The 25,762-nt window shown below is 39.5% G+C and overlaps 1 protein-coding gene across 2 annotated transcripts in view; it reads right to left on the reverse strand.

Annotated features, from left to right (window-relative positions):
- The window catches only part of TBC1D22A (TBC1 domain family member 22A), a 373,643-nt gene that overhangs the window by 187,284 nt on the left and 160,597 nt on the right, over positions 1-25,762 (reverse strand). For both annotated transcript variants that reach the window (XR_011854935.1, XM_072147091.1), the window contains exon 10: positions 25,448-25,560. Coding sequence is in view for 1 of the 2 variants with exons in the window: in XM_072147091.1 (XP_072003192.1) it covers positions 25,448-25,560 (113 nt within the window). In the remaining variant the exon portion in view is untranslated. The remainder of the gene's footprint in view (positions 1-25,447; positions 25,561-25,762) is intronic.

Genomic DNA, 25,762 nt, shown 5'->3' on the forward strand with positions numbered 1-25,762 from the left:
TTGTTCTTTTCAGTCGTATCATATTAGGTACCGTAACTTTTTTTGATCACTTTTTAGAACATTTTTTGTGATGGTGTTTGATGAAAAATTGTATATTATGGGAAGTTTTTCGAGTTTTTTTTTTACGTAGTTCACCGAGCGGGTTCAATATTGATTTAGATTTATTGTACAGATTAATACGGACGCGGTGATACCAAATATGTACGTGTTTTGTGTTTTATATACTTTATTTGCATTTTATGTGTTACTGGGGAGATTATGGGACTTTTATTTTATTTATTTATTTAATTATATTATAAAAAGATTTAATTTTTTTTTTTTTACTTTTTTACATTTTCTACTTCTTGGCTTGAATAAGCGATCATCCGATCACTTATTCAAGCCTCTACACTGCAATACACTTGTATTGCAGTGTATAGTGTAAGTAACTGAGCATGCCGCGCATGCTCAGTTACTTACAGCCGGGTCCTGCCAGGAAGGCAGGACCCGGTGAGAAGAGGAGCCGACAGCCCCGGGTCACTCGTCGGAACCCGGGGCAGCGGCAGGAGGGATCGGATCCCCCGGTAAGCACACCGGGGGGGTCCGATCCACGGGGGACACACTTGCACGCCGCGGTCATGCTTGACCGCGGCGTGCAAGGGGTTAAACACCCGGGATCGGAGTTTTTCCGATCCCGGGTGTTAGTGCCGGGTCTGGGCTGTAATATCACAGCCCGACACCGGCACTATAATAACCCGATGTCCCGAAATCTTCTTCTGATGCGCCGCCGTAGAAAGGCGTCGCATCAGAAGAAGTACCCTTAATGACCGCCGTAGAATCCCGATAGGGCGGTCATTAAGGGGTTAAATACCATCACTAGGAAGAACAATTTGTTGAATAAAAAACAAGCTCTTGTACAGCTTGTACACAGTAATATAAACAGGTTATAGATTTTTGAGGGTGGAGAGCAAAAAAATGGAAACACAAAAATTAATGAAAGTGAAGTCGTTAACTGGTTAAAGCTTATGCTCAATTCTAATAATTCTTGGAAAAACATTTCAGATTTGTATTTTCTAAACTGTTCTCTTTTAGCTGACAGACTTCACTGTTCTGATGCTCATTGTTTCAATTACTTGTGAAATGTGAAAAATAGAAAGCATCTTTATGGGTGTTAAATAGGACCGGCCCTTTCCTGTTTAACTTTTTTATTTTTAAACGTAAAGAGCTGTGTGACGGCTTGTTTTCTGCATAACAAATTGCACTTCATAGTGATGGTATTAAATATTCCATGCCATGTACTCGGAAGCTGGAAAAAAATTCCAAATGCAGGGAAAATGGTGAAAAACGCATTTGCGCCATTTTCTTTTGGGCTTGGATATTACGTTTTCACTGAGCGCCCCAAATGACATGTCTACTTTATTCTTTGGGTCGGTACAATTAAGGGGATACCAAATTTGTATAGGTTTTATAATGTTTTCATACATTTAAAAAAATTAAAACCTCCTGTGCAAAAATAATTTTTTTGATTTTGCCAACTTCTGGTGCTAATAACTTTTTTATACTTTGTTGTACGGAGCTGTGGGTGGTGTCATTTTTTGCGAAATTTGATAATATTTTCAATGATGTCATATTTAGGACTGTACACCCTTTTGATCACTTTTTATAGATTTTTTTTATATTTTTCAAAATGGCAAAAAAGTGCCATTTTCGACTTTAGGCGCTATTTTCCGCTACGGGGTTATCATATTTATCATAGTTATCATATTTTGATAGATCGGGCATTTTTGGACGCGTCGATACCTAATGTGTTTATGATTTTTACCGTTTATTTATATTTATGTCAGTTCTAGGGAAAGGGGGGTGATTTGAAATTTTAGGTTTTTTTATTATAATTTTTTTTTTACTTTTTATTTTTACTATTTTTCATACTGCCTAGGGTACTTTAACCCTAGGTTGTCTGATCGATCCTATCATATACTGCCATACTACAGTATGGCAGTATATGGGGATTTTCCTCCTCATTCATTACAATGTGCTATCAGCACATTGTAATGAAGGGGTTAAAACAAAATAGCCTCGGGTCTTCAGACCGGCGGGCAGTCGCGAACTGGTTAAGAATCCTGGTATGTTTTTTCATGGTAATGACCAAGGTGTTCTATCCCTTAAAGCATGAATGCCTTATTTCTGCTATAAAGCTACAAAACAGTCATGGCTATTGGCATTTTTAATTAGTCTTAGTAGGGCACAATTGAAATAGTCAATCTTCCCAAATCCTTTACTCTCAAGGGAAGCTTTCCTACACATATTATAGTGTCCTACAGAACTACTTCTAGTATACTCAATGGGGAAGATTACAACAACACAGACTATAGTGGTTAGCACTACAGCCCTGGGGTCCTGGGTTCCCATCCAGGTCAACATCTGCAAAGTGCGGGTTTTCTCTGGGTCCTCCGGTTTCCTCCTACACTCCGAAACAGGGTCCGATTTGGCAAGCTCTGTGCAGCGCTGCATAATCTGTGTGCACTATATCAATAAAGGAATTATTATTACTATTAGTACATCAAGTGATTGAGGAGAACAGTACAGGGAGTAAAGCCAAGAAGCACATCCGGTGGGCTAGACATGGATAGGGTGATTTTGGTTAATGCAATAAGACAAATCTGCAGATTTGTAATTTTATAACTTTAGTTATCCATAAGAAAAAAATACTGAAAAAAAGATACTGATTGAGAACCAAAGCAAATGCATAATAAAACTTACAGTAACTCACTTTATAATTAAGTAAATGTAAGGTAAAAGAACAGGAGTTAAAAATGAAAGAACATTTGCATTAAAACCCTTTTTGATACGCCTAATATATTGATCAAAAGAAAGAGCCAAAATGCTACAACCTTAGGTCACCTACCATTATAAAGTATAAATTCAGAGTTTTAGACAGCAATTAGTAGAGTGTCTGTGTCTGCGAAAACTAATAAATTACTGCACTAAGCAATCCTGACATAAGTGATTTCCTAGAAGTCAACTAATGTTATAGTAAACCATTTCAAACCATTCACACGCTGTGTAACAAAAAGAAAGAAAAATGAAAGCTGCTTTGCTGCCAGTGGAGAGATAATGCACATCATTTTTGGATTTCTCCAAGGAAGATTTACAAATAACCCATTCACTGGTCACACATTCACTTGCAGATTAAAAAAAAGTCTGCCAAGTTGTGCTGTTTTCACCTTTGCAACAGCTTGAAAATTGTAGGTTGTCAACAAAACTTTAGGCAGAGACACACAGCACAAAGATTTTTTGTTAAAATATAAATTTAAAGATTTCTCAGCTCCTTGGCACTCTGGAGCTGCATAGAAGACTGCAAATGTTTCAATCCAACATATGCCAGCCATGGTACATTTACAAAATTCTACTAATAAACAGATTTGGAAATCAGTGCTGACTGCATAAATTGAAGGGGTTGTTTAGAAAAATGTAAAATGATTTCTGAGAAGAAGGCGTTTCAGCAGAAACTGACCAAATAAACCACTACTAGTATGTTGCTATGCAGCTGAACACCTTCCCGAACATGTTTCTTTCATGACCCAGTTTGGTGGCATCATCCAGAAAATCTACATTGAAGTGAGACGCATGTTGGTTGTATAAAGTCAAGGAGGCGGAGATTTTAATCCTGAAATCAAACACTCTCTCTTCCTCAGAAACCCCTTTCATTGTAATAGATGGTCCTACACCCAGAGGCATCCCTAACAAGATTTCTTTAAGTGTGATGCATTATGTCAATCACAGAGGAGGAGGCGTTCAGACTTTGCCTTCAGTGTTAAACTCTCCACCTCCTTGACTTTATACAACTAATTTAAAGCTCACTTCAAAGTTGATTTTTAGAATGATGATGTCCCCACACAAGACCATGAAAGAAACTAATCAAGAAGTTATTTCACTACCTGACAATATGCAGGTAGTGGTTTATTAGGTCAATAGTTGATGACAGGTTGCCATTAGTATAAGTGTTACCTATTACTATCCACTCTCCTACCACCAGGTTGATCCAAGTCCCAATTGCACTTCACTGCCTAGGTGTCAGTTAATGCTACTAGAGGCTGTTTAGCTAACAACTACAGTAGCGATAGTGGGACACTGCAGTTATTGGCTGAGTGGGCTATTCTAGTTGGGAGACCACCCGGGAAGTCAAAAGTCCAGTGGAGTGATTTATTTATTTTTTTTAAGAGATCCCTTTACACATAATTTTATTGTAACTAAATGCTGAAACATGTAGCAGAAAGTAAATGGTTTTTTGTAACTTCCTAAACTGCTAGACAGATAAAACTAGGATACAAAAAGGAAAATTTTTATACAGTAATACTACAGAATACATTACATAACTGGTTAGAATTAACTTGTTTTACAATATAGAGAAGCATGAACATTTCTACAGGCTGTATTGAGAAAAACAGGCAGCAAATCTCAAAATCATTTGGGCATGCCCAAAACATGATTTTATTTTCTTTTTTCTTTTTTTTCTCCTTTTAGAAATGAGCAGAATAACAAACATTGCAATATACTTTATAACGGCATTTCTCAGTGCCTGGTCTCTGCTCTATCATATAGTAGACCGTGCATCAAAAAGCCTTCTGAAATCACTTCAGATAGATGAGGAGGCTAATTATTATTTTTTAAAATACCAAAAGAATATTTGCCTTGATGATTCATCTATGTAAAGAGATTAGATTATATAGGGACTGACTGTAAAGAGTTATGTCATTAGGCACTTTAACCGTTTGGCACCGCAGCCCTTTCTTGTTTTTGCGTTTTCATTTTTCACTCCCCACCTTCAAGAATCCAACTTTTTTATTGTTCCATGTACAGAGCTCTGCGGGGCGTTTTTTTTTGCGTAACCAATTACACTTCAAAATGGTGGTATTGAATATTCCATGCCATGTACTGACAAGCAGGAAAAAAATTCCAAATACAGTTAAATTGGTGAAAAAACACATTTGCGCCATTTTCTTGTGGGCTTGGTTTTTACCAATTTTACTATACGCCCCAAATGACAGGTCTAATTTATTCTTTGTGTCAGTACGATTACGGGATACCAAATTTGTATAGGTTTTATAATGTTTTCATACATTTACAAAAATGAAAACCTTCTGTACAAAAAAGTTTTTTTTATTTTGCCATCTTCTGGCGCTAATAACATTTTAATACTTTGGTTTACGGAGTTGTGGGTGGTGTCATTTTTTGTGACTTTTGATGACATTTTCAATGCTACCATTTTAAGGACTTTAAGACCTTTTTATCACTTTTTATACAATTTTTATATTTTTTAAAATGGCAAAAAGTGCCATTTTTTACTCTGGGCGCTATTTTCCGTTGCGGGGTTAATCGCAGTGAAAAACCGTTTTTATATTTTGATAGATCGGGCATTTTTGGACGCAGCTATATGTGTTTATGATTTTTACTGTTTATTTATATCAGTTCTAGTGAAAGGGGGGAGACTTGAATTTTTAGGTTTTTTTATTATAATTTTTTTAAACTTTATTTTTAATATTTTTCAGACACCCTAGGGGTACTTTAACCCAAGGTTGTCTGGTAGATCCCATCATATACTGCCGTACTAGAGTATGGCAGTATATGGGGATTTCCCTCCTCACTTCTTGGGTCTTAGGAAGATGACATCACGGGAGCGACGATACTCAGCAAAATGGCACCACCCAAGCGGCGCAATTTTTTTAAGGTGCAGGCAGCTTTGTCAGTGGCGATCAGTGGGTTACCGCCCGCGATTGTAGTACATGACAGAAAGTTGATTTACACAAACGGCTGCAATAAATAAGGAAGGAGAAAAGTAAAAACATGTCTTCAATAACGTACAGTCATGACCATAAGTTTTGAGAATGATACAAATGTTAATTTTTACAAAGTCTACTGCATCAGGTTTTATAATGGCAATTTGCATATACTCCAGAATGTTATAAAGAATGATCAGCTTAACAGCAATTAATTGCAAAGTCAGTATTTGACCAGAAAATGAACTTTTTCCCCAAAAACACATTTCAACTTCATTGCAGGCCTGCCTTAAAAGGAGCAGCTAACATTGTTTCAGTGATTGCTCCAGTAACACAGGTGTGGGTGTTGATGAGGACAGGGCTGGAGATCAATCTGTCATGATTAAGTAAGAATCACACCACTGGACACTTTAAGAGGAGGCTGGTGCTTAGCATCATTGTTTCTCTTCTGTTTACCGTGGTTATCTTTAGAGAAACATGTGCAGTCATCATTGCACTGCACAAAACTGGCCCAACAGGGAAGAGTATCGCAGCTACAAAGATTGAAAATCAGTCAACAATTTATTGCATCATCAAGGAATTCAAGGAGAGACTGTGAGGCGGAGACTCTTGGAGCAAGGACTGGTGTCAAGGATGGCAGCAAAGAAGCCACTTCTAATCCAGAAAAAAACATCAGGGACAGACAGTCTTGCCTAAAAACACATCCATGAATAAAGAATGGTACCAGAATGTCCTCCAAAAGCAACTTCTCCAACTGTCCAAGAGCAGTTTGGTGATCAACAATGCCTTTTCCAGTGTGATGGAGCACCTTACCATAAAGCAAATGTGATAACTAAATGCTCAGGGAACAAAACATAGAGATTTTGGGTCCATGGCCTGGAAACTCCCCAGATCTTAATCCCATTGAGGACTTGTAGTCAATCATCAAGAGACGGGTGGACAAACAAAAACCAACAAGTTATGACAAAATGCAAGCATTGATTGTGCAAGAATGGACTGCTATCAGTCAGGATTTGGTCCAGAAGTTGATTGAGAGCTGCCAGGGAGAATTGCAGAGGTCCTGAAGAAGAAGCGTGCAAATATTGACTTGCTGCATTAACTCCTTCTAACTGTCAATAAAAGCTTTTGTTACTCATAATATGATTGCACTTGTATTTCTGTATGTGATAAAAACATCTGACAAACACACATAAAAACCAGAGGGCAACAGATCATGTGAAAATTTAATATTTGTCTCATTCTCAAAACTTATGGCCAGGACTGTATATTACATAGTTTACTACCATCATCTACTATTATGTTTTCCAGTTTTGCATTCTAGCTCTTACCAACTGGTCTCAGCAGTCTAGCGTCAATTGTAGAAAGATCAGCAGTCGTGAATAGCTTCAAAGGTGACCAGAATGGAAGCAGAACAAAAATACTTTATTCAGGAGTGGTAATAGCCACTGAAATACCAGAAGACCGGTAAATACTAAGGTTTGCAGCCTAGATACAAAGTTTTATTTTAGTCAGGCAACCACTTTAAACACTCAAGTTATTCTGATGTAGCTTCTAGATAGATAAATAGTACATATTTGTAAACTGTAATTCTGCATTATTTCATCACCTCCACCATTTTGGTTTATCTATTTTCTTTAGACTAAATCTTTGTTTTATTACTTGCTCATTTTTCTATTTTCACTCTATTTGTCCTCCTCCCTATGGCAGTTTGTAAAATGAAACAACTTGCAGGACATTATTTCTAGCCCTGCAGCTGTCTGTAAGCATTAGGGACCATATACCTAATTGCAGTTAATACAGCAGACTTAGCCCCCTGCAGAGTATCAACTCCTTTCCCCATCATTAAGCTCTTAGTGCCTCAGTCCAGATTTCTCAGCAAGGGTGAAATGCAAAATCTGTCAATGTTTACAGTGGGCGCCCCAAATCTACTGGCGCCATGTAGATAATATGTACAAAGCTTTATTATCTGTACTCATCATCTTTTATTTCAAGCGTCACAGTGAAGATGGTCTCAATTTACAGAACACCACTGAATATATTCATTGCATTATTACCTCACTGCCCCTGTCTGACACAGATGATGTTTCTAGGCAATTTGCAAACAGAGAACTGTACTAACAGTAAAACTTCTTATGCATATGAAGAGTTCACTTATATGGAGCAACCTTGGCCTTTTTGTACAAATGAGATGAACCCAGTAACACCAAAAAAGGGGGACAAGCACAATGTACAGCAATGGTGTAGCCACAAAGGAATATTACCAATTATTTCCAATACTTACAGATGAGCTTGTGAAACTTGGTGACATGGTTGGTGACAATGCATACACTTCTCTGACTCTCATTGAAAAAACCAAAAGCCTTTCCATATTATAAAGTATCTTCTACAGGTCACAATCTTTCAGCTACAAAAGACCCTTCCTCTTGAGTACTAGCTTACAAGAGCCAGGCCTCACAAGGGAGACTGCACAACTTATTCTTGGAACTTAATTAACCAGATCAGTTTTAAGCCGGTTTTGGGCGGCACGGTGGCGGAGTGAGTAGCACTTCTGCCTTGCAGCACTGGGGTCCTGGGTTCGAATCCCACTCAGGTCAACATCTGCAAAGAGTTTGTATGTTCTCTCCGTGTTTGCGTGGGTTTCCTCCGGGTACTCCGGTTTCCTCCCACACTCCAAAAACATACTGTTAGGCTGTTTAGATTGTGAGCCCCATGGGGACAGGGACCAATTTGACATGCTTGTGCAGCGCTGCGTAATCTGTGTGCGCTATATAAATAAAGAATTATTATTATTATTATTTATTAAGCCATCGGGCTCTACAGGTGGAGTTTGACAAGGCTATAAACCTAGCAGAAAAGCCTTAGGTTAATAAATTAAACATTCACAATAAATGCTCCCCCACTTTTATCGTTTTATCAAGAGTGCACCACACAGGTAGCAGCTATGTTGGGCTTAAAGACTGCCACCATTGACTCCTGGGTCTTCTGCAGAAAGTCATCAGCTTTTTTGTCCATGGGCTCCTTTAAAACCCTACAAAGGGTAATTAGAAACTGATGCTAACTCATCAAATAGATACCTTTACATAACAGCTTTAGGAGTAAAGGCCTTATCTGGTCTTTTCCACTAATTTTTGATCAACTCTGCAATACTCCTATGGATAGGATAAACTCTTCTGGGTCTGTAAGCCATTCAAATATCAGATCGTGCACAGTCTTAACCAGTTGCACCTCTTCTAAATCAACAGTTGCTCTAACCAACTTAACGCAGTGTTCTGTTTCTTCTGGAGGAAAAAACGGTTTCCCAGTATCGTCCTCATCCAAATCTTCAGATACAGAGGATCCATGAATAGCATGGGTCTGACCTTCTTCTTCATCTGAGCTAGATCAAGCACTCATATATATTGCTGAGTAAGTACTATGGTGGTCAACGAGGACTGTAGCATAAGGTCTTGTAGCCTTTTTAACACAGCTTTTACCTAATCCTTAATCATATTGCTTGTTGACTTTAACAAACCAACTGGTTCTTCTTCCACAATTTTTTACACATAAAGTCAATTTCTCATAAGAAGATGGCAGTCTGTCCCTGCACTCTATGTGACAGATCTTTTAACTGCATTCCTGGGGTCATAATTTCCTTGTGCTTATACACCAGTGATGGCTAACCGATGACACACGTGTCAGCACTGACATGCGTAGCCATTTTCAGTGACACGGCGCCCACTGGAGAAAAATTGCTTTAGTGTAGGGGCCAACTGATTGCGGCTGTCTACGTCCGGTCACCGTTGTCTGGGCCCACCCGGTCTGGCCAACTAGCATGCAACATTATGTTTGACACCGTGATGCCCAGTGATGTGGTCTGCAGCGAGTGGCTGCATCTCAGTCAGAGAGAAGGAAGTTGCTGCTCCTGTCTTCCCATCCTGCTCTGCGGAGGCCACGCACTGAGTGGAGTGTGGAGACAGAACAGCCCCAGCTCGCACAGGAGTAGAGGAGTAAAGGAGGCCCGAGGCGACATTGGAGCCTGAGCCAGTTAGGTAAGTTAATTTATTGAGCTGAGCTCTGCCGGGCTGGGCTGTGATGTACACTGCTTTGGGGGGGGGGGGGGGGGGGATTCTCAGGACACAAATGTCCTTACAACTAGTTAAAAGGTACACTGCTTTTTTGTTATTTGTTGGGGGGGATCTTAATTGAGGAATTGAGCACTGCTAGTCCTGTCTCTGTCTAAGGGTGTTAGACAGAGGCGGTTAATGTGCACTGCTTTAGGGAAGGGGGTCAAATTTTGTCGGTTATAGCCTAAAATTTCCAAAAGATAAAAACAATTTGTTCTACAATTTCTCCCGAGTACAGAGACACCCCCCCCACACACACACACATGGCCGTTACTTGTTTTATGGGCATACTGTGAGGCACAGGAGGGAAGGAGCGCCCTGCAGCTGCCAGGATTTTAGTTTTCTCATTGTCTCCTTTTGTTGGCTATAAAATTTTTGCTTTTTCGTTATTGGGGCCATGTGACCGCATTTTTTTTTTTGCTGGATGAGATGCTTTTTCCAGTGTTACCATTTTGGGGTTTGAATCTCCTATTGTTGAAAATTTAGGAACTTTTTTTTAGTTTTTTTAGTTCATGGGACCCCACACAGCAAGACCAACAAAAGAAACCAACTGACAGATTAACAAAGTCACTAAGCAGGTGAGTTAAATAATTACACATATTTGTTATTTAAACTCTAAATATAACCCGAGTTATGCACGTTTTTTTGGCAAATTTTGACACACCAAGCTCAAAAGGCTGCCCATCACTGTTGTAGACAATCCCAAAATTCCATTACATCACTGAAATAGCAGGAGTAATAAGGGAAAAAACTGTCTTACCAACCGGAAGGCAGACAAGGAAAGACCAAATAGCACTCATAGGGTAGTAAAGTTATAATATAATATGATGGTTTTAGAAATATATGATTAGAGGCTCACCAGATCCGGTTGTGCTGTATTAGGCACAATGCTATATTTCCTTTGTTAGGGTCTGGTGAGGGTATCTTAGGTGCTCCCCGAGTACAGTCGTGATCAAGATGTGGTTGCCAAGATGGTCTGGATCAGGATCAAGTAGAGTGTGTGGGGGACTGTCAGGAAGGGCGCACACAGTGAATCGAAAGCTTCACGTCATAAGGTTAGGTTAAACGCGCAACGCGTTTCAGAGAGAATGTCAGTTTGCTGCGCTTGCAAATGCAACCTTGTCCATCATAGATGGTGGGCCTCCGGACCAGTCTCCCGCACTACTTCAGCTACCACTGCAGTTGGCAGCATGGACCAGGTGTACTCAGCCCATCCCAGCCCCCACCGGGACAAGGTCATAATATTGCCTTGGATGACAGCACTCAGGTCTCCTTTTACGGATAGGAAACAACTGAGGACTGGATGGAGGTGTGCCCTTTTGTATTCAGATTTTCTTTGCCTGATGGGTGGACCCTTTCTTGGTGGGTACTGTTATGGTAAGGAAACATTTTTTTTTTTTGTAAAATCACTGTCAAGCACCGTTTGGAACAATCCACTGGACTGCTAGAAGCATTATAGGAGTTAAATGAATTCACTGAATAAGTATACGATAGTCTTTTCAGCACCTACTACTTTAGAGAGCTATAGAGAAATTAGCTGCCTCATTTGCCCCTCACTCAGAAATTTTCTTCAGCGAGTCACACAAAGCCAGCATTTCTCATGCCAGAGGGGGAGAGAAGTGAGGTAGGTGAGACAAGTCACACAGCAATCCCCCTTTTCAGTCATGAACCTAGAAGCGTGGATGAGCTGGAAGAACATGAATATGATGGACCCTTCTCAAAGGAAAGATGATGATCAGACTTACAAAGTCATTTGTATAAATGATGAGTCAACTTTACAGATGAACTGGGGAACTTTACAGGCACGGGGGAATATAGTGATAGTTGTACTTCTGTATAATAGCAGTTTCAAAGATCTGTTTAGTTTAAAGGGGTTATCCGGGTTTAATTTTTTTTTTTATGGCCGGGGTGGGGAGGGATAATTAAACATAATAAACATGGACTTAGGAGGAAGAAAGGGAAGAAGATTTGGCACTCACCACGTAATAAAGTGTATCTTCTTTATTTCTTACATCTTGCTAATGCGCGAAACGAGTCGTCCCTAACTAGCGCTCCCGCGCTGTCACGTCCCTTCCCCTGTCTGTGTGGTACCTGTTTACGATGTTTACGATGTCTACGATGTAAGAAATAAAGAAGATACACTTTATTACGTGGTGAGTGCCAAATCTTCTTCCCTTTCTTCCTCTGAAGTTTGAATACTCTGTCCTGTGCTAGTCAGAATTTGAGCACCATCACTTGCATTTACTTACAGGCGATACTTTCCATAAGAAGAATTGGCCAAAAGGGTTAGACAAACCCCGTTCATTCCCGCTATAAGATTAAACTAAACAAGCTGTGCCCCATACACGCTCTTTCTATTTTAAACATGGACTTACATGAAGCATGAAGCTCCCTGTGCGCCCTTCTACTGAAACCGGCGTACGGAGAAGACGGGCCGCGGCGCGGGACATCGGCAGCACCGGAGGAGGTAAGTACGTGTTTATTATGTTTAATTATCCCTCCCCACCCCGGCCATAAAAAAAAAATTAAACCCGGATAACCCCTTTAACTGCTAAATTAACTTTAAAGGGAACCTAACTAAATTACAGGAGCATAGCTCTGAATAATAATAATAATAATTCTTTATTTATATAGCGCCTACAGATTACGCAGCGCTGCACAAATCAAGACAAATTGGTCCCAAATTGGTTCCAATCTAAACGACTTACCAGTATGTTTGGGAGTGTGGGAGGAAACTGGAGGACCCGGAGGAAACACACGCAAACACGGAGAGAACATACAGATGTTGACCTGGGTGGGACCCAGGACTCCAGTGCTGCAAGGGCGAAGTGCTACCCATTTAGCCATCATGATACCCGACAAACATATAGCTGTTTTCCCATTTTTGGTGAATACAGCAGTATTCAGGGCAAGTACAGCTATAAACCAGCAGGTTATTTCAATTTTTTAAAATTCTTTTGCTACAGCAGCTTCTCAGCCTTAAAAGAAAAAACATTAAGGCCTTATCAGCACAATAGGGTTGTCAGGTATCTTTACAAATTAGGTGGAGGGGGGGTGGGGTGGAATAAGTCTGGAGAATTCACATTGGTTATTTGGTTATTGACAATAATCATATGCCTATTGTTTTTATATTTCTTAATATAAAAAAGAAACCGCCTGCAAAACAACAATTTAGCTTCTATACAATTACATTTCTAGATTTAATTTTTAGTCTTACAAATGTAACAAACTAAAACATTAGCATTTTCTATAGTTTGCACTGCACATATATATGTTGATATCTTATAGTCTCATAAAAAAGTATAATTTATGATTTGTTTCTCCCTCTCCAGCAGTGCATAATGAAAACGGTGCAAATTGGACATCTGGATCTTAAATATGACTTTATTATAAAAAGAAAATGCACATGATGTGCATATTCCTGTTCAAATCTAGTATAGTCTCAAGCATAATTGTTGTTTAAAAGGCAAAAAAAAAAAAACTTATTAACAACAGTCCACTAAAATTTAATTTTGCATGCTGAAAACATTTTTCAGCAGGGAAGACTCAACCCTTTGAAACATATTCTGCTATTGTACTGCCCCTCCTTAGACCATTTTTTTAGTAAAAGCGTATAAGGATGTGAAACAGAAATCCAGTATTAACCACAGGGCTGCAATGCTGGAGTAAATCCTTTCTCACTATACTAGCATTATGCTGAGAGCTGGGTAAGAGATATGAGCCAGTGTTTAAGTATTTACATGCCATTTAACGTACAAACGTTTCCCACAGTGCTTTTATGGGCTGCCTTCGCAGGTGTCACCGGTGTTATTGAGCAAACACCCACATTGTGTGAAGAGGGCTCAGCTCATGAGTCCTCTCTACACAGTAGCATATTAAAGATACTAATAAGACCATGAGCATATTCAATTCTTCTTTATATACAACTCGATGAAAAACAGAGGCAACGATACATTACCATACTTTTGTAGACTGTGCCATAGTCCATTAAAAAGTCACACATATATTCACACTATATTTCTAAATTGGAGCTTGACACTTTGTATTAGTTTGGACTCCTCTCTATACAGTGACCGCTTATGTATAATTTACTATACATCAAACGTCGGCTAAGGAGTTAATAATCCATGTTATGTACTGGGAACTAGGAAAAAATTCCAAATGTAGTGACATTACAGAAAAACCGCATTTTCGCCTTTTTCTTGTGGGCTTGGTTTTTAAGGCTTACTGTGCACCCCAAATGAAATGTCGCCTTTATTCTTTGGGTCGGTATGATCATAGGGATACAAAATTCATATAGGTGTTATTGTGTTTAAATACATTTAAAAAAATGAAAACCTGCTGACAAACAAATAAAAATAAAAAAATCTTTGTTGTGCCATGTTCTGGCACTAATAACGTTTTTATACTATGGTGTAATGAGCTTTGTGACCTGTCAAGTATTGCGGGATGAGCTGACATTTCTATGCTGCCATTTTAGGGACTGAATAACCTTTTGATAACTTTTTACCATAAATTTTTATACATTGCAAAATGGCAAAAAAGTGGCGATTTAGACTTTCGGGCGCTATTTTCCATTACGGGGTTCAACACTTGGAATAATGGTTATGATATTTTGAAAGATCAGATATTTTGGGGACACAGTCATACCCAACACAAATCAAGGGTGTTACCGATGGGTGTATGCTGCAATATGCAGCAAACACCCACCTTGTATGGAGAGGGCTCAGCCGTGAGCCCTCTCCATACACCTGCAGCCGACGTGTGACATACAGATATGTCACATGTTGGTAAGGGTTAGGTGTTTTAGTCATGCAAAAGTACAAATACACAAATTTGGTGTCTTTGGAATTAAAATGCCTGCAAAACAAAGTTATATAATATAAACTGTATGGTAAGCAATGTACAAAGAAAAAAAATCTGGAAATTAAAGGTTCCAAAAGAGATTGCCAGAAAACAGATTAAATTCAACTCGCAAAACAGACATTAAACAGCTATGATGACTGAAAAGGTAAAGAAATGTGTTTGGAAATAAGAGAATGAAAAAAAAACACACAAACACCTTTCACTGTTTTATTAGATTGCAAAGTTTAAAGATCAGGGGCACTAGGACAGTGCTAATCTTATAATACTGGTTAACCATGGCCTCCTTTCTTCAAAAATTATGATAAATTAACCAGAAGGGCTATTGGTGTGTTATCAGAAGCCCCTCCATGCCGCAGTTGCACAAGTTGTTACATTCTGCAGGATCACTTCCCCCTCCAACCGTGTGCACACTGCAGCAAAGATTAGAGAACATGCACGTAGCAGGGAGAGACCGAGACAAGCTGTTGCACTATGCAACAGCATCCTGTGAAATTAGAGCTTCTTTAACCTCTTCATGCTCCGTGGCAATGAAGGGTGTATGAAGAAGGCTCACGGGCTGAGACCTCTTCATACAGAGATGGACTTTGCTGCATATCGCAGCACAGAGCCACCGCCATCACCCGCGGTCGGTGCTTGCACTGATCGCGGGTGTTAACCTTTTCTCTGTCGCCGGCAAAGTCGCCAGCGGCACTGGAAGCATGGCGGCGCATGGGCGGCGCCATCTTACCTCCGATCGTCGCTCCCCTGAATGGCATCGGGGGGCGGCGATCAGTTGCCATGGTAGCCCGGGGTCTTCGTCTGACCCGAGGCTTAATGGCTTCTGCCTATCCATTACAATGAGCCAGTGGCTCATTGTAATGTATAGTGAGCAGAAACACCATATACTGCGATACAGAAGTATTGCAGTATATGGTAGGAAGGATCTGACCATCTAGGGTTAATGTACCCTACATGGTCTAAAAAATATTGAAAAAAAAAAGTTTAAAAAATGTAAAAAAAAATAATAAAATATTAAAAGTTCAAATCACTCCCCTTTCCCTAGAACTGATATAAAACCTAATAAACAGTAAATATCACAGACACATTAGGTATCGTCGCGTCCCAAAATGCCCAATCTATCAAAATATAAAAACGGTTATTGACGGCGGTGACCTCTGAGACGGGAAATGTCCGAAACGCGACTTTTACACATTTTAACATTTGGAATTTTTTCCGGTTTCCCACTACATGGCAGGGAATAATAAATAACATCACGGGAAAGTAAAATTTGTTACGCACAAAATAAGCCCTCACACAGCTCTGTATATGGAAAAATGAAAAAAAGTTATGGCTTTTTGTAGATGGAGAGCGAGAAATGAGCGAAAATACCCTGCGTACTTAAGGGGTTAACACTCTCCTTGCCCTTTCTGGTGCATTGGCATAACTATAAAAGTTGATCTTAGAAGGAAGGAGGCCATAGATAACAAATATAAGGAGATCACGACAGTAACAGTGCCAAAGTATTGTTTGGTCCCTGACAATTTGATTTGAAAAATGTTGGGTTGACTGGGAAACAGGGATGAGCAAAAAGCTTTATTTCAGACACCTTACAGTTGTTCATTACACCCTGGGGCTAAAGTTCAGTAAATATCCAGCATCCAGACAGCGTTACCAGAGCTCACAGCAGACCGAGAGGCCGGTTTTTAACTAGGGGGAGGTCTGTCCCTTAAAGGGAATATGACACCAGAGTGTGTTTTTTATCATCAGGTTGCTATAGACAAAGTACTGTATATGCCAAATATGTTTTTTTTTTAAATGTCTACGTTACATGGCGTTTGAAATAAAGTATGTGAAACTATACCTGGCTCCCTGCCAAATGCTTCAGTCCGGGTCCCATTGAGGAAAATTGCAAATGACAACTACCGTCTGCTTTATAATATATTTACTGCTCTAAACGTTACTCCTGGCTCCTTTCCCTCCTTCCCCATGACGATGTGTTAGACAATCACTCCCTTCTACATCTCACTGCAAGGAGAGGTTGGGGGAGGGGCAGGAGCCAGCACAGCAGCTAATATATTATAGAGTAGACATAAGTTGTCATTTTATATTTTCCTCTGGCAGTGAGCCAGGAAAGTTCCACATACTTTATTTCAAATACCATATAACACAGACCTTTTTTTTATAAAAAAAAAAAAAAAAAAACATATTTGGCATATACAGTACTTTGTCAACAGCAACCTGTTAAAAATAGCACTCTGGTGAAAAGGTCCCTTTCAGTCGGATACTGCCTGTATTTGCTTTGGGTATCTGCAGATTAATGTCTTTAATAAAAACATTGGATCTGGATTTATAAAGTTTTTAATAACAAAAAGAGCTGAATGCTATTTATGGAGCAGATAGGATATGTGATTGTAAATTTATTTTTTTTTCAGTTTCTGAATTATTGTAAAAGATTTCAAAGGAGGTCCTTTTCATTCTCTGACTTTGTTATGCTTTCCTGTAAGTTAAATAAAGAACTTGGTGAATGCCTCCTCACTTAGCAGCATCCAATTATAAAATCTCTAGAGCTCTATACCTTGGTGAACGACCATATTTCAAGTAAAAGCTAAGATTTCATTATTCTATTCTTACTCCAGAAAAGGCAACTAATTAACAGAATTGCATATATGCAGCTATAAGCAGGCCTAAGTAAAAAGTCCAAAATACCTAGAACAGAAAGGCTTTATACTGACTGCTTCTCAACCAATTTACTAATGCCTCAGTGGAGAAAAAAAATCTTTCAAGTCTTGCGCTCATTAGGCCAAGTAAATGGAACAACATTTAATAATGTGCATTTGGTTAATTCACAGCACTAAAGAGAAATCAATACTAGATTGTAATGATGCTGCATGGAACCCTGTTTAACCTGATCAAAGGGGAGAAAACCATGATGGTTTCTGCTAGGACAGGTACACAGATGGTAGATTCTAATTATCGCTATTATTCAGCCATACTTGTAGCTATTAAAGTAAACAAAGCATAGCACACTCATAAACAAGCTGGCAAAATAACTTCAAGATCATTTTCCTTATCATAAAACAGAATTCATCAGCAGGTGTTTTCATACTTTCTTACTCGTTGTTCTTATTCAACTGCTAAGGTATTTTTCACAATTACTGAGCATGAAAGACATTCTTTAAAACCAGGCAAATCATATCACTTGTTACAGGCTAATTGTTGCCTAACTTCAATGTTCAACATAAAAATCTGTATTGAAACGTATATCGGTCTCACGTAGTATATATGTGACATCTGGACTTCTGTGTAAGAAATATCACGGTATCTGACCATGTATTGTAAGGGCTGTAGATTTACCACGTGGCATATCTGTTGCGTGCTACTGTAGCATTTTAGTGTATGTAATTACTGAAAATCTCATACACACATTGCTAAAAAAAGACATGTCACTTTTTGCTGTGAATCATGGAGTGGAAATCAACGTTCCCACTACGCTGGACACCCCTAAAAAGCAGTATTATTTATATCACAAACCAGCCAATTGCAGATGCGTGAGAATAGCTGAAGGGAAAATCTTGCAACCATTCTGCAACGTGTGCAGATACCCTTAACCCTAGAATGCATACCTGGGGCCTCGCAGGCCCGCTCTGTTAGTTTTTTTCTTTTTACTGCAAGACTGCTTTAGTTAGAATTCTGAAAGTCTAGGTATTCCTCAGTTATATAGTTGTTAGTCATTTCCAGTTGTTCATATATTTTTATGTTACAGGCATTTCGGTATAATAACTCTTTTTTGTGAATACCCCATATTTACATACCTGGGGCCTTTTAGGCCCGTACTAGGTTTACATGTGATCCTAAGTCTTTTTGTCTTTTCTGTTGCTGGAGAAAACAGTGACTTAGGCTGCATTCACACTGCCGTTGCCCGCCGTACCGTAGCGGGCAATGGCAGCGTGCGGGGAGAGGAGGAGGAGGTGAGCACAGCTCACCCCCGCCCCTCTCCATAGGGATACATGGCGCACCGCGCCGTATTACGGGAAAAGATAGGACAGGTCCTATCTTTTTCCCGGGTATGGAGCGGTATGGTGCCGCACGTGTGCTGCACTGCACCGCTCCCGTAGGGCGCTGTGCGCCCATTGCAGTCTGTGGGGGACGTATATCGGCTGTATATACGTCGGCCATATATACGTCCCCCATACGGTCGTGTGAATGTAGCCTTAGTGTTTATGACTCTGCTGTTGTGTATTGTGCCTGACTACATGGTCATGTGATCTTGGGAAGGAGGCTACCTCATGATGTCATGCGTCTCTGACATCATCATAGTTCCTGAACAGGAAGGAGGAAGGAGTCAGCTTTCTTGTTTCTTGAAAAAGAAACTCTGAGCTCCAAAAATCCAAAGATTTCCACTTCACCTAAAAGAAAGTGGTGACCTGCTGAACGTGAGAGGAGGGGGCTGCACAGACTAACAAAGAGTCTACAACCCTTATTGTAATCATTTTTTTTCATTATACTTTACTGACTTCTAAGGTTACAATGGCACAGTCTACATCCAGGGGTTTGACTGACCAAGAAATCAAAGCAATCATTTTTGATAGACAGTCCTGTGTAAAATACTACAATTTCATCTTCCAGATGTTGAATTACAGATAACATGTGAAAGATGTTGCGGTCATTAGTAGCATCATGTTTACTGCATGTTTTAAGCATGTTTACTGCAAATTATATATATATATATATATATATATATATATATATATATATATATATATATATATATAAAAACTTTTTGGCGCGCGTTCACACGTTGCGTTTTGGTTGCCTTTTCATTGCATTTGAAACGCATATACAACAGCTGATGAGAGGTGATTTGCCCAATTACATTACCGTTTATGTTTGTAAATGCAATATTAACGCATGTGTTAACTAAACACATGCGTTAACACGTTGTTAACACATGTGTTTACATCGCGTTTACGATGCGCTTTGTAAACGGAAATGTTAACAGTGATGTAATTAGGCAAATCACCCCTCCTCAGCTGTTGTATATGCGTTTCAAACGCAATGAAAATGCAAGTCAAAACGCAACGTGTGAACGCGCCCTCAGACAAAAAAACGTTATTATAAAGAGTTATATCGAATGAGTATATTGGGCGTTTTAAGCCCGTTCAGTTGCTTTATTGTTGTTTTTTGCACAAAATGTTTTGAATTATTCTTAGGATGCATTTTCACTAGTGCTGGTGTCTGCCAGGAGGTGATCCGTAATGGATATGATCTCTTGGTAACTCCAGTTAAGGCTGCCGGAATGCCCGCATTCTACCAGCCTTAGCTGGGGACACCAGGTGGTCAGATCCAGTACAGATCCCCTCCCGGCAGACACCAATGCTAGTAGAAATGCATCCTTACTTTGCATTTTTCAAATAAACTTTAAAAAGTATTTTTATTTGAGTTATTCCATGTTATTTGCACACGGGCCTAAAAGGCCCCAGGTATGTAAAAGTGTAGATTTTCATGGTCATGCATTCTAGGGTTAAGCGCTTTAAATAGGGTTTCCCGACTAACAGCAAAGACCAGGGTCCATGAAATAACAGGTTCCCTTGTGTATTTGGAGCAGCAGTACACATGTACAGGCACTGGTATGGTACTGACGAGTCCAAGAGAAATGGTGACCATACATGCATAATACTCCTCTACCAACTCACGGTATTCAGGACCCCAGCTTTGGGACAAAGACATGAGTGCATAAAAATAGACATTGTTTTTCTGGAATTCAGAAGAAAGCGTGTCTAGACTGATAGAAAGTAAAACATTTAATTTTTTTCACATTCAATTTTTCTCTATGACTTTTCTTTATGGGAATCAAAAATTACAGGTGCTTACATTTTATCTCATCTACCATAAAGAGGTTGTTTGGTCCCACCCAAAAGAAAGTCCTTCACAGTTATGCTTATTAGGCTCATGAGTTTGTCAAGGACAATATTAATTTGTTATATAGACCCTTGTCATGTTAGACAATATTCAATCAATGTGAGCAGTGTAAAAGATGGATGACTGTTTTTCTTCAAAGTGTAACAAAATAAAGATCTCAATGTCATTATAATTTTCCTTTGTTGGTGTTGTCAATAACATATTCAATCATTTTGTGATGAGACCAGGGTTTATTGGTTGAGAATATAGATGAATGCCAATCTTTTATTTTTCAAAGGACCTTGACTAACAATCCAGCCGCAATCTGGTTGCATTGAACTGCACACGCTGCAGAAAAGCTGAAAGTGTGTTCTCTGCAATAATCACTCATTTACCTCTTCTAATGTAAACTACCATAAACTAAAGGAGTGCATGATCAGGAAGTTAAGCAACAATCCTACGCCAGTCACTAAGATAAGATCAAGTCACACATATCATGTTAATGGCCTGCTGGAAAAGGGTCTAGTCATCAAACTTTCGAGGCACAGAGCTACATTTGTCTATGCTGTAAGAAACTCCCTTTTACAGTAGCAGAATTCCATACAATCAAGTTAATTCTCCATAGTTATTATTCAACTGTAAACGAATATAGTAGATTCTATTAAACTGTAGTTTAATTACAGCTTTCATATAAAGGTCTAATACACTAAGGCTATATTCACACGGACGTATGAAAACGGCCGTATCCGTACTGTACCATTTTTTTCCAGATACATACGGCCACATTCATTTCAATGGACAATACGTCTGACCATTTATATTGCCGTTGTTAACTCCGTTCTGTTCCGTACCGTATACTAGCCGTATAAAAATATAGAACATGTCCTATTTTCTCCCGTATTTCAGTTCCATATGCCCTAGAAGTCTATGGGGACATATAAAATACGGGTTACATACGTGCTGCATACGGATGAAAAACGTCACGTATATACAGCCCGTAAATACGGGACTGGAGAAATCATATTTCCGAGACTGCCTCGGGTCTTTGTGTGACTCAAGGCTTTCATAGCAACAGATCAACCCTCCCTGATGACTTCACGGGGAGCGACGAGCCAAGACAAGCCACCGCGAGCTTTGACAGTGGCGATCGACAGGTTAATACCCCCGATCAGTGCTAGCACCAATCATGGGTGCCACCTGTGGGTGTTTGCTGCAATTTGCATCAAACTCTTACCAGCTAGGAGCGGGCTAAGCTCATCAGCCCTTTTCCAATCACAGCCTAAACGTGATGTTCCCATACGGGGTTATAAGAGGTTAATAAATAAATAGTGGTGGGCTGAGCACAGAACCCCAGAGTACACCACTTAAACTGGTGACCATTCTGAGTAGGAATCATTGACCCCAACTCTCTGGATACGATCCTATAGCTGGTTTTCAATTCAATTGGAAACTATTTCTGCCAAACCAACATACCTTATTTTACCCATCAGGCGTCTATGAGGGACAGTGTTGAATGGCTAAGCAAAGTGCAAGAACACAATATCCACAGCAGCTGTCCAGGCATCTGCTCACCTCTTTATAAAGGCAGATCAGGTTAGTCCGGCAATTTCTATCCTTAGTAAACCCATCCTGTATGTAGGCTTTTAGTATCCCTTCCAAAACATCAAGAGCCCTTTTTGAACATCACATTTGTCCCGCACCACTCATTTAGCACCATACCAGTCATTAGGGAATCGCTGAAGATTTTTAACAGTGGCATAGCAAAAACAGAATTGAGTTGTTTAAGATCTGTATAGAGGGGGTAAAATAATACATAATTAAAACAGGCACAACCTGACAAATCGTACAAATTTAGAAAGTGAGGTGTTGGGCTTGGATGAATGCACTTCATTTACAAAATGTTTGTTTTTCTAAGCACAGATACCAGTGTATAATTCTAGAATGGCAGAGAGTAGTAAACATAGTGTATTCACCATTATGCTGCAGCCTGTGATAGATTCAATCACAGATACCATTAGTACGTGACATTGTATATTACCAACAAAGGATATCTCTTTTCCTACATTGTAGAGCTGGCAGCAGGTTGCAAGCCAGACAGAATGAGTTACTGCCTCTTTAGAAGCCACTTATTGCAACCGACAATAGCTTTAGGGCAATCTATGTAAAGCAAAGGCACACTTTTATGTGCACACACTTTACACCCTGAATCTTGATGTCTGCAGTTTAATCATTGTGTGATGTTTAGGAGATTGGAATAGCATCGAGGAGCCAAGAAGAGACATGGCTGGACTTATAATACCCGATAGAGCAAAGAAATTGTGTGTATGTGCTTTCTAACTGAAAATATGTTTTACTTTTCCAGTAATGAGGTGCATCCACTTTCCTGAGCTTTAAGTCCCAGTTATCCCGTTTGCTTTTAATTAAAGACATCATAATATTAAATATATATATATATATATATATATATATATATATATATATATATATATATTATATTACATACAGTATATATAATATTGTAGGGAATTCAGTTTAAATGGTGGCATCAGCAATGACAAAGCAGGTTTAAAGGGAACCTACCACCACAATATTACCTATAAAGGTAGAACAGGTGGTAGGTGCATGTGCACTTTTTAGAGCTAATCCTCACGTCCCCGCTATCTTTTATTAAATCTTTATGGCCCTAATATGTAAATTTTGTAAAGCGGCTGCTGGGGCGTGGAGTAGCCAGACATGAGGCTACACGTCCCGGTTACTCCATGCCCCAGTAGGGTCTTTGCTACTCCTACCCTGAGATCTTCCTGGGATCCCAAGGGCCGCATTTTCCTCGGTTCTATGGACTTTTCACGCCGGGGATTGTTTGTATCGCACAGGATTGGATTGTGTTGCAAACGCGCTGGCTTTCACGCAACACAAATCTAAGGCGGGCCGTTGGACGATCCGACGGACTCGGACTAAGCGCAGGATTTAACATTCAAATTTGTGTCGCAAGCCAAGCACTTACATGGATCGGGAAAAAGAAGATGAACTCTGGCGGACCTGAGCGGGGAGCGACACATGCCGGATATCGGGTGCAGGATCTACGTGGATCGCCGCAGATGTACATTCCGGCGGACATTCCGGATTAGGGATCGGGACCCAGTCGGGTAAGTAAATGTGCCCCACTGTCTTTTTTTTGGAGGATACACGGTATGTAAACACGCACATACATATCGTACTTGCAAGGAGACAGCTTTGGCTGTTGAACATCTTCCAGAATGACAGCCAGCAGACACTGAAATGGACATAGGTGTACAGTGGCAGGGCACTTTCTTTAATGATTTCCACTTATATAGCTACTGTGTATTCTTTCATTTCAGTTTTGACTACACAATGTTCATCACACACACAGACCTTCATAAGGGTTTCATAAGTGGTATGTGTGTGTAATAGAAGGTTCATGAAAAGCTAAGACATAAGACTTACTTACTTCAAATCCTTTATGAATTTTTGAATGTACTTTACTACAGGACTATATGCCCTGTATTTCTAATATTGGAATATCTTATCTACTGAATTCTGGCCTTAGTGTACATTGCATGACGCATTATCTTGCACTCTTTCTTTCAATGGTTAAATAATTTTCCCTGAGTATACTAAGTGTTCCAAAGCAATGATAACATGCTTTGGAAAAGGGGATGGATGTCTCAATACATGGACCCATAAACATGAGTGTTTTTTTCATAGATTTGAGAAAATAGAAAATATAAGTGCAACGTGGGTGTCGTCCAAGTGCAGACAGTAACAGAATCATGTGACCAGTCAAGGTTAGGAGAAGCTAATGACTAGAGATGAGTAGATCCATAGCTACACCCATGGCTAGTAGCTAGGGGCCTCAATTTGACAAATTGTCTAAATGTCTGGCAATCCAGCAACATGTCTGGATCATGCAGGATGTCCCCAAATGTAAAAGATGGATCCACGCATCCTTTATAAGGACATCATTCGCCAGCATTTTTTTTTTCAAATCCACAAAAACTAATTCTTTTGTTTGCAGATTGAAAAAAGAACATGTTGTATTCAATATGGCTGACCCTTTGTATCCTCACAAAGGTGTCTGTCAGCACTCCACTATCCTTGTTTCAGTCAGTAAACAAATGCATCTTTGAGCAAGTTGCATTGGACTAATATTAGTCCAACAACTACTGAAGGTGTTTAGGCAATGTAACGCATCCCTGCAGGCTTTGCTATGGGTTTCCATTGTCTCAACCTGGTTCCTACAGATTTGCATAACAGTTAAATACACAAAAAACAGTGGGATATATTTTAATCAGGTCAATTTGGAAGCTTCTTTATTGTTTTTTAGTGTGGATGCATAAAGAAAACCAAAAACTATGTTTGTTAAAGTACACGTAATGTATCATGAAGATGGGACATAGACTATAAAATAAAACACTGAAGCCCTCTTACACATTCGCATACGCTACTTTGATGTGATGCTCGGGGAGTTTACTCACGGGATAAATACTTGAAAACCTAACCTCAAATTACCTCAAACAAGAAATCTGATGTGCCGCAACTGACTGCCATCTTTACTAATACCTTGAGACTGAAAACAATATCCCAGGGGTTCTATCCCCAACCCTGCATTACACAGTGCAAGCAGGTTTTGTAAGTGAACCCATTTTTCATTTTATAAGGAAGCAGTAATGATAAAATGTAGACAGATTTCCTCAATGGAGAAGGTTTTCCCCTATGTACTTATTTCTCAGCTTACACATTTTTTTCTTAGAGTCCCAGCAGAAGCTCAAATTCATGAAATAAATCAGTTATATAGAATGCACGAGAAAGGGGGAATCAATTTACCTGAATGCCATCAAGTAACTTGCTCATGCACCAGAAACTGTCAGCTTCAATGTTCCGCAGAACCTCTTCGGGCAGACTGGAAACATCAACATTTTCCACTTCTTCTTCTTCAGCTAAAAAAAAAATACAGAGAAGACAGTGTAGGCAGAGTGTGCAAATGTATAAAGCTAGGTCATGTACAACTATCTGCAAAAAACGTATGTGATCCTAGACAAACCCCATCATCACTGACAGCTAAAGGAAAGATATACTATATCTACTTACTGTCAGATAATTTGTTTAGTGAACACACAAGCCTCAGCACAGAAATATTCA

Source organism: Engystomops pustulosus, chromosome 4, assembly GCF_040894005.1.
Source record: "Engystomops pustulosus chromosome 4, aEngPut4.maternal, whole genome shotgun sequence".
Classification (NCBI taxonomy): Eukaryota; Metazoa; Chordata; class Amphibia; order Anura; family Leptodactylidae; genus Engystomops; species Engystomops pustulosus.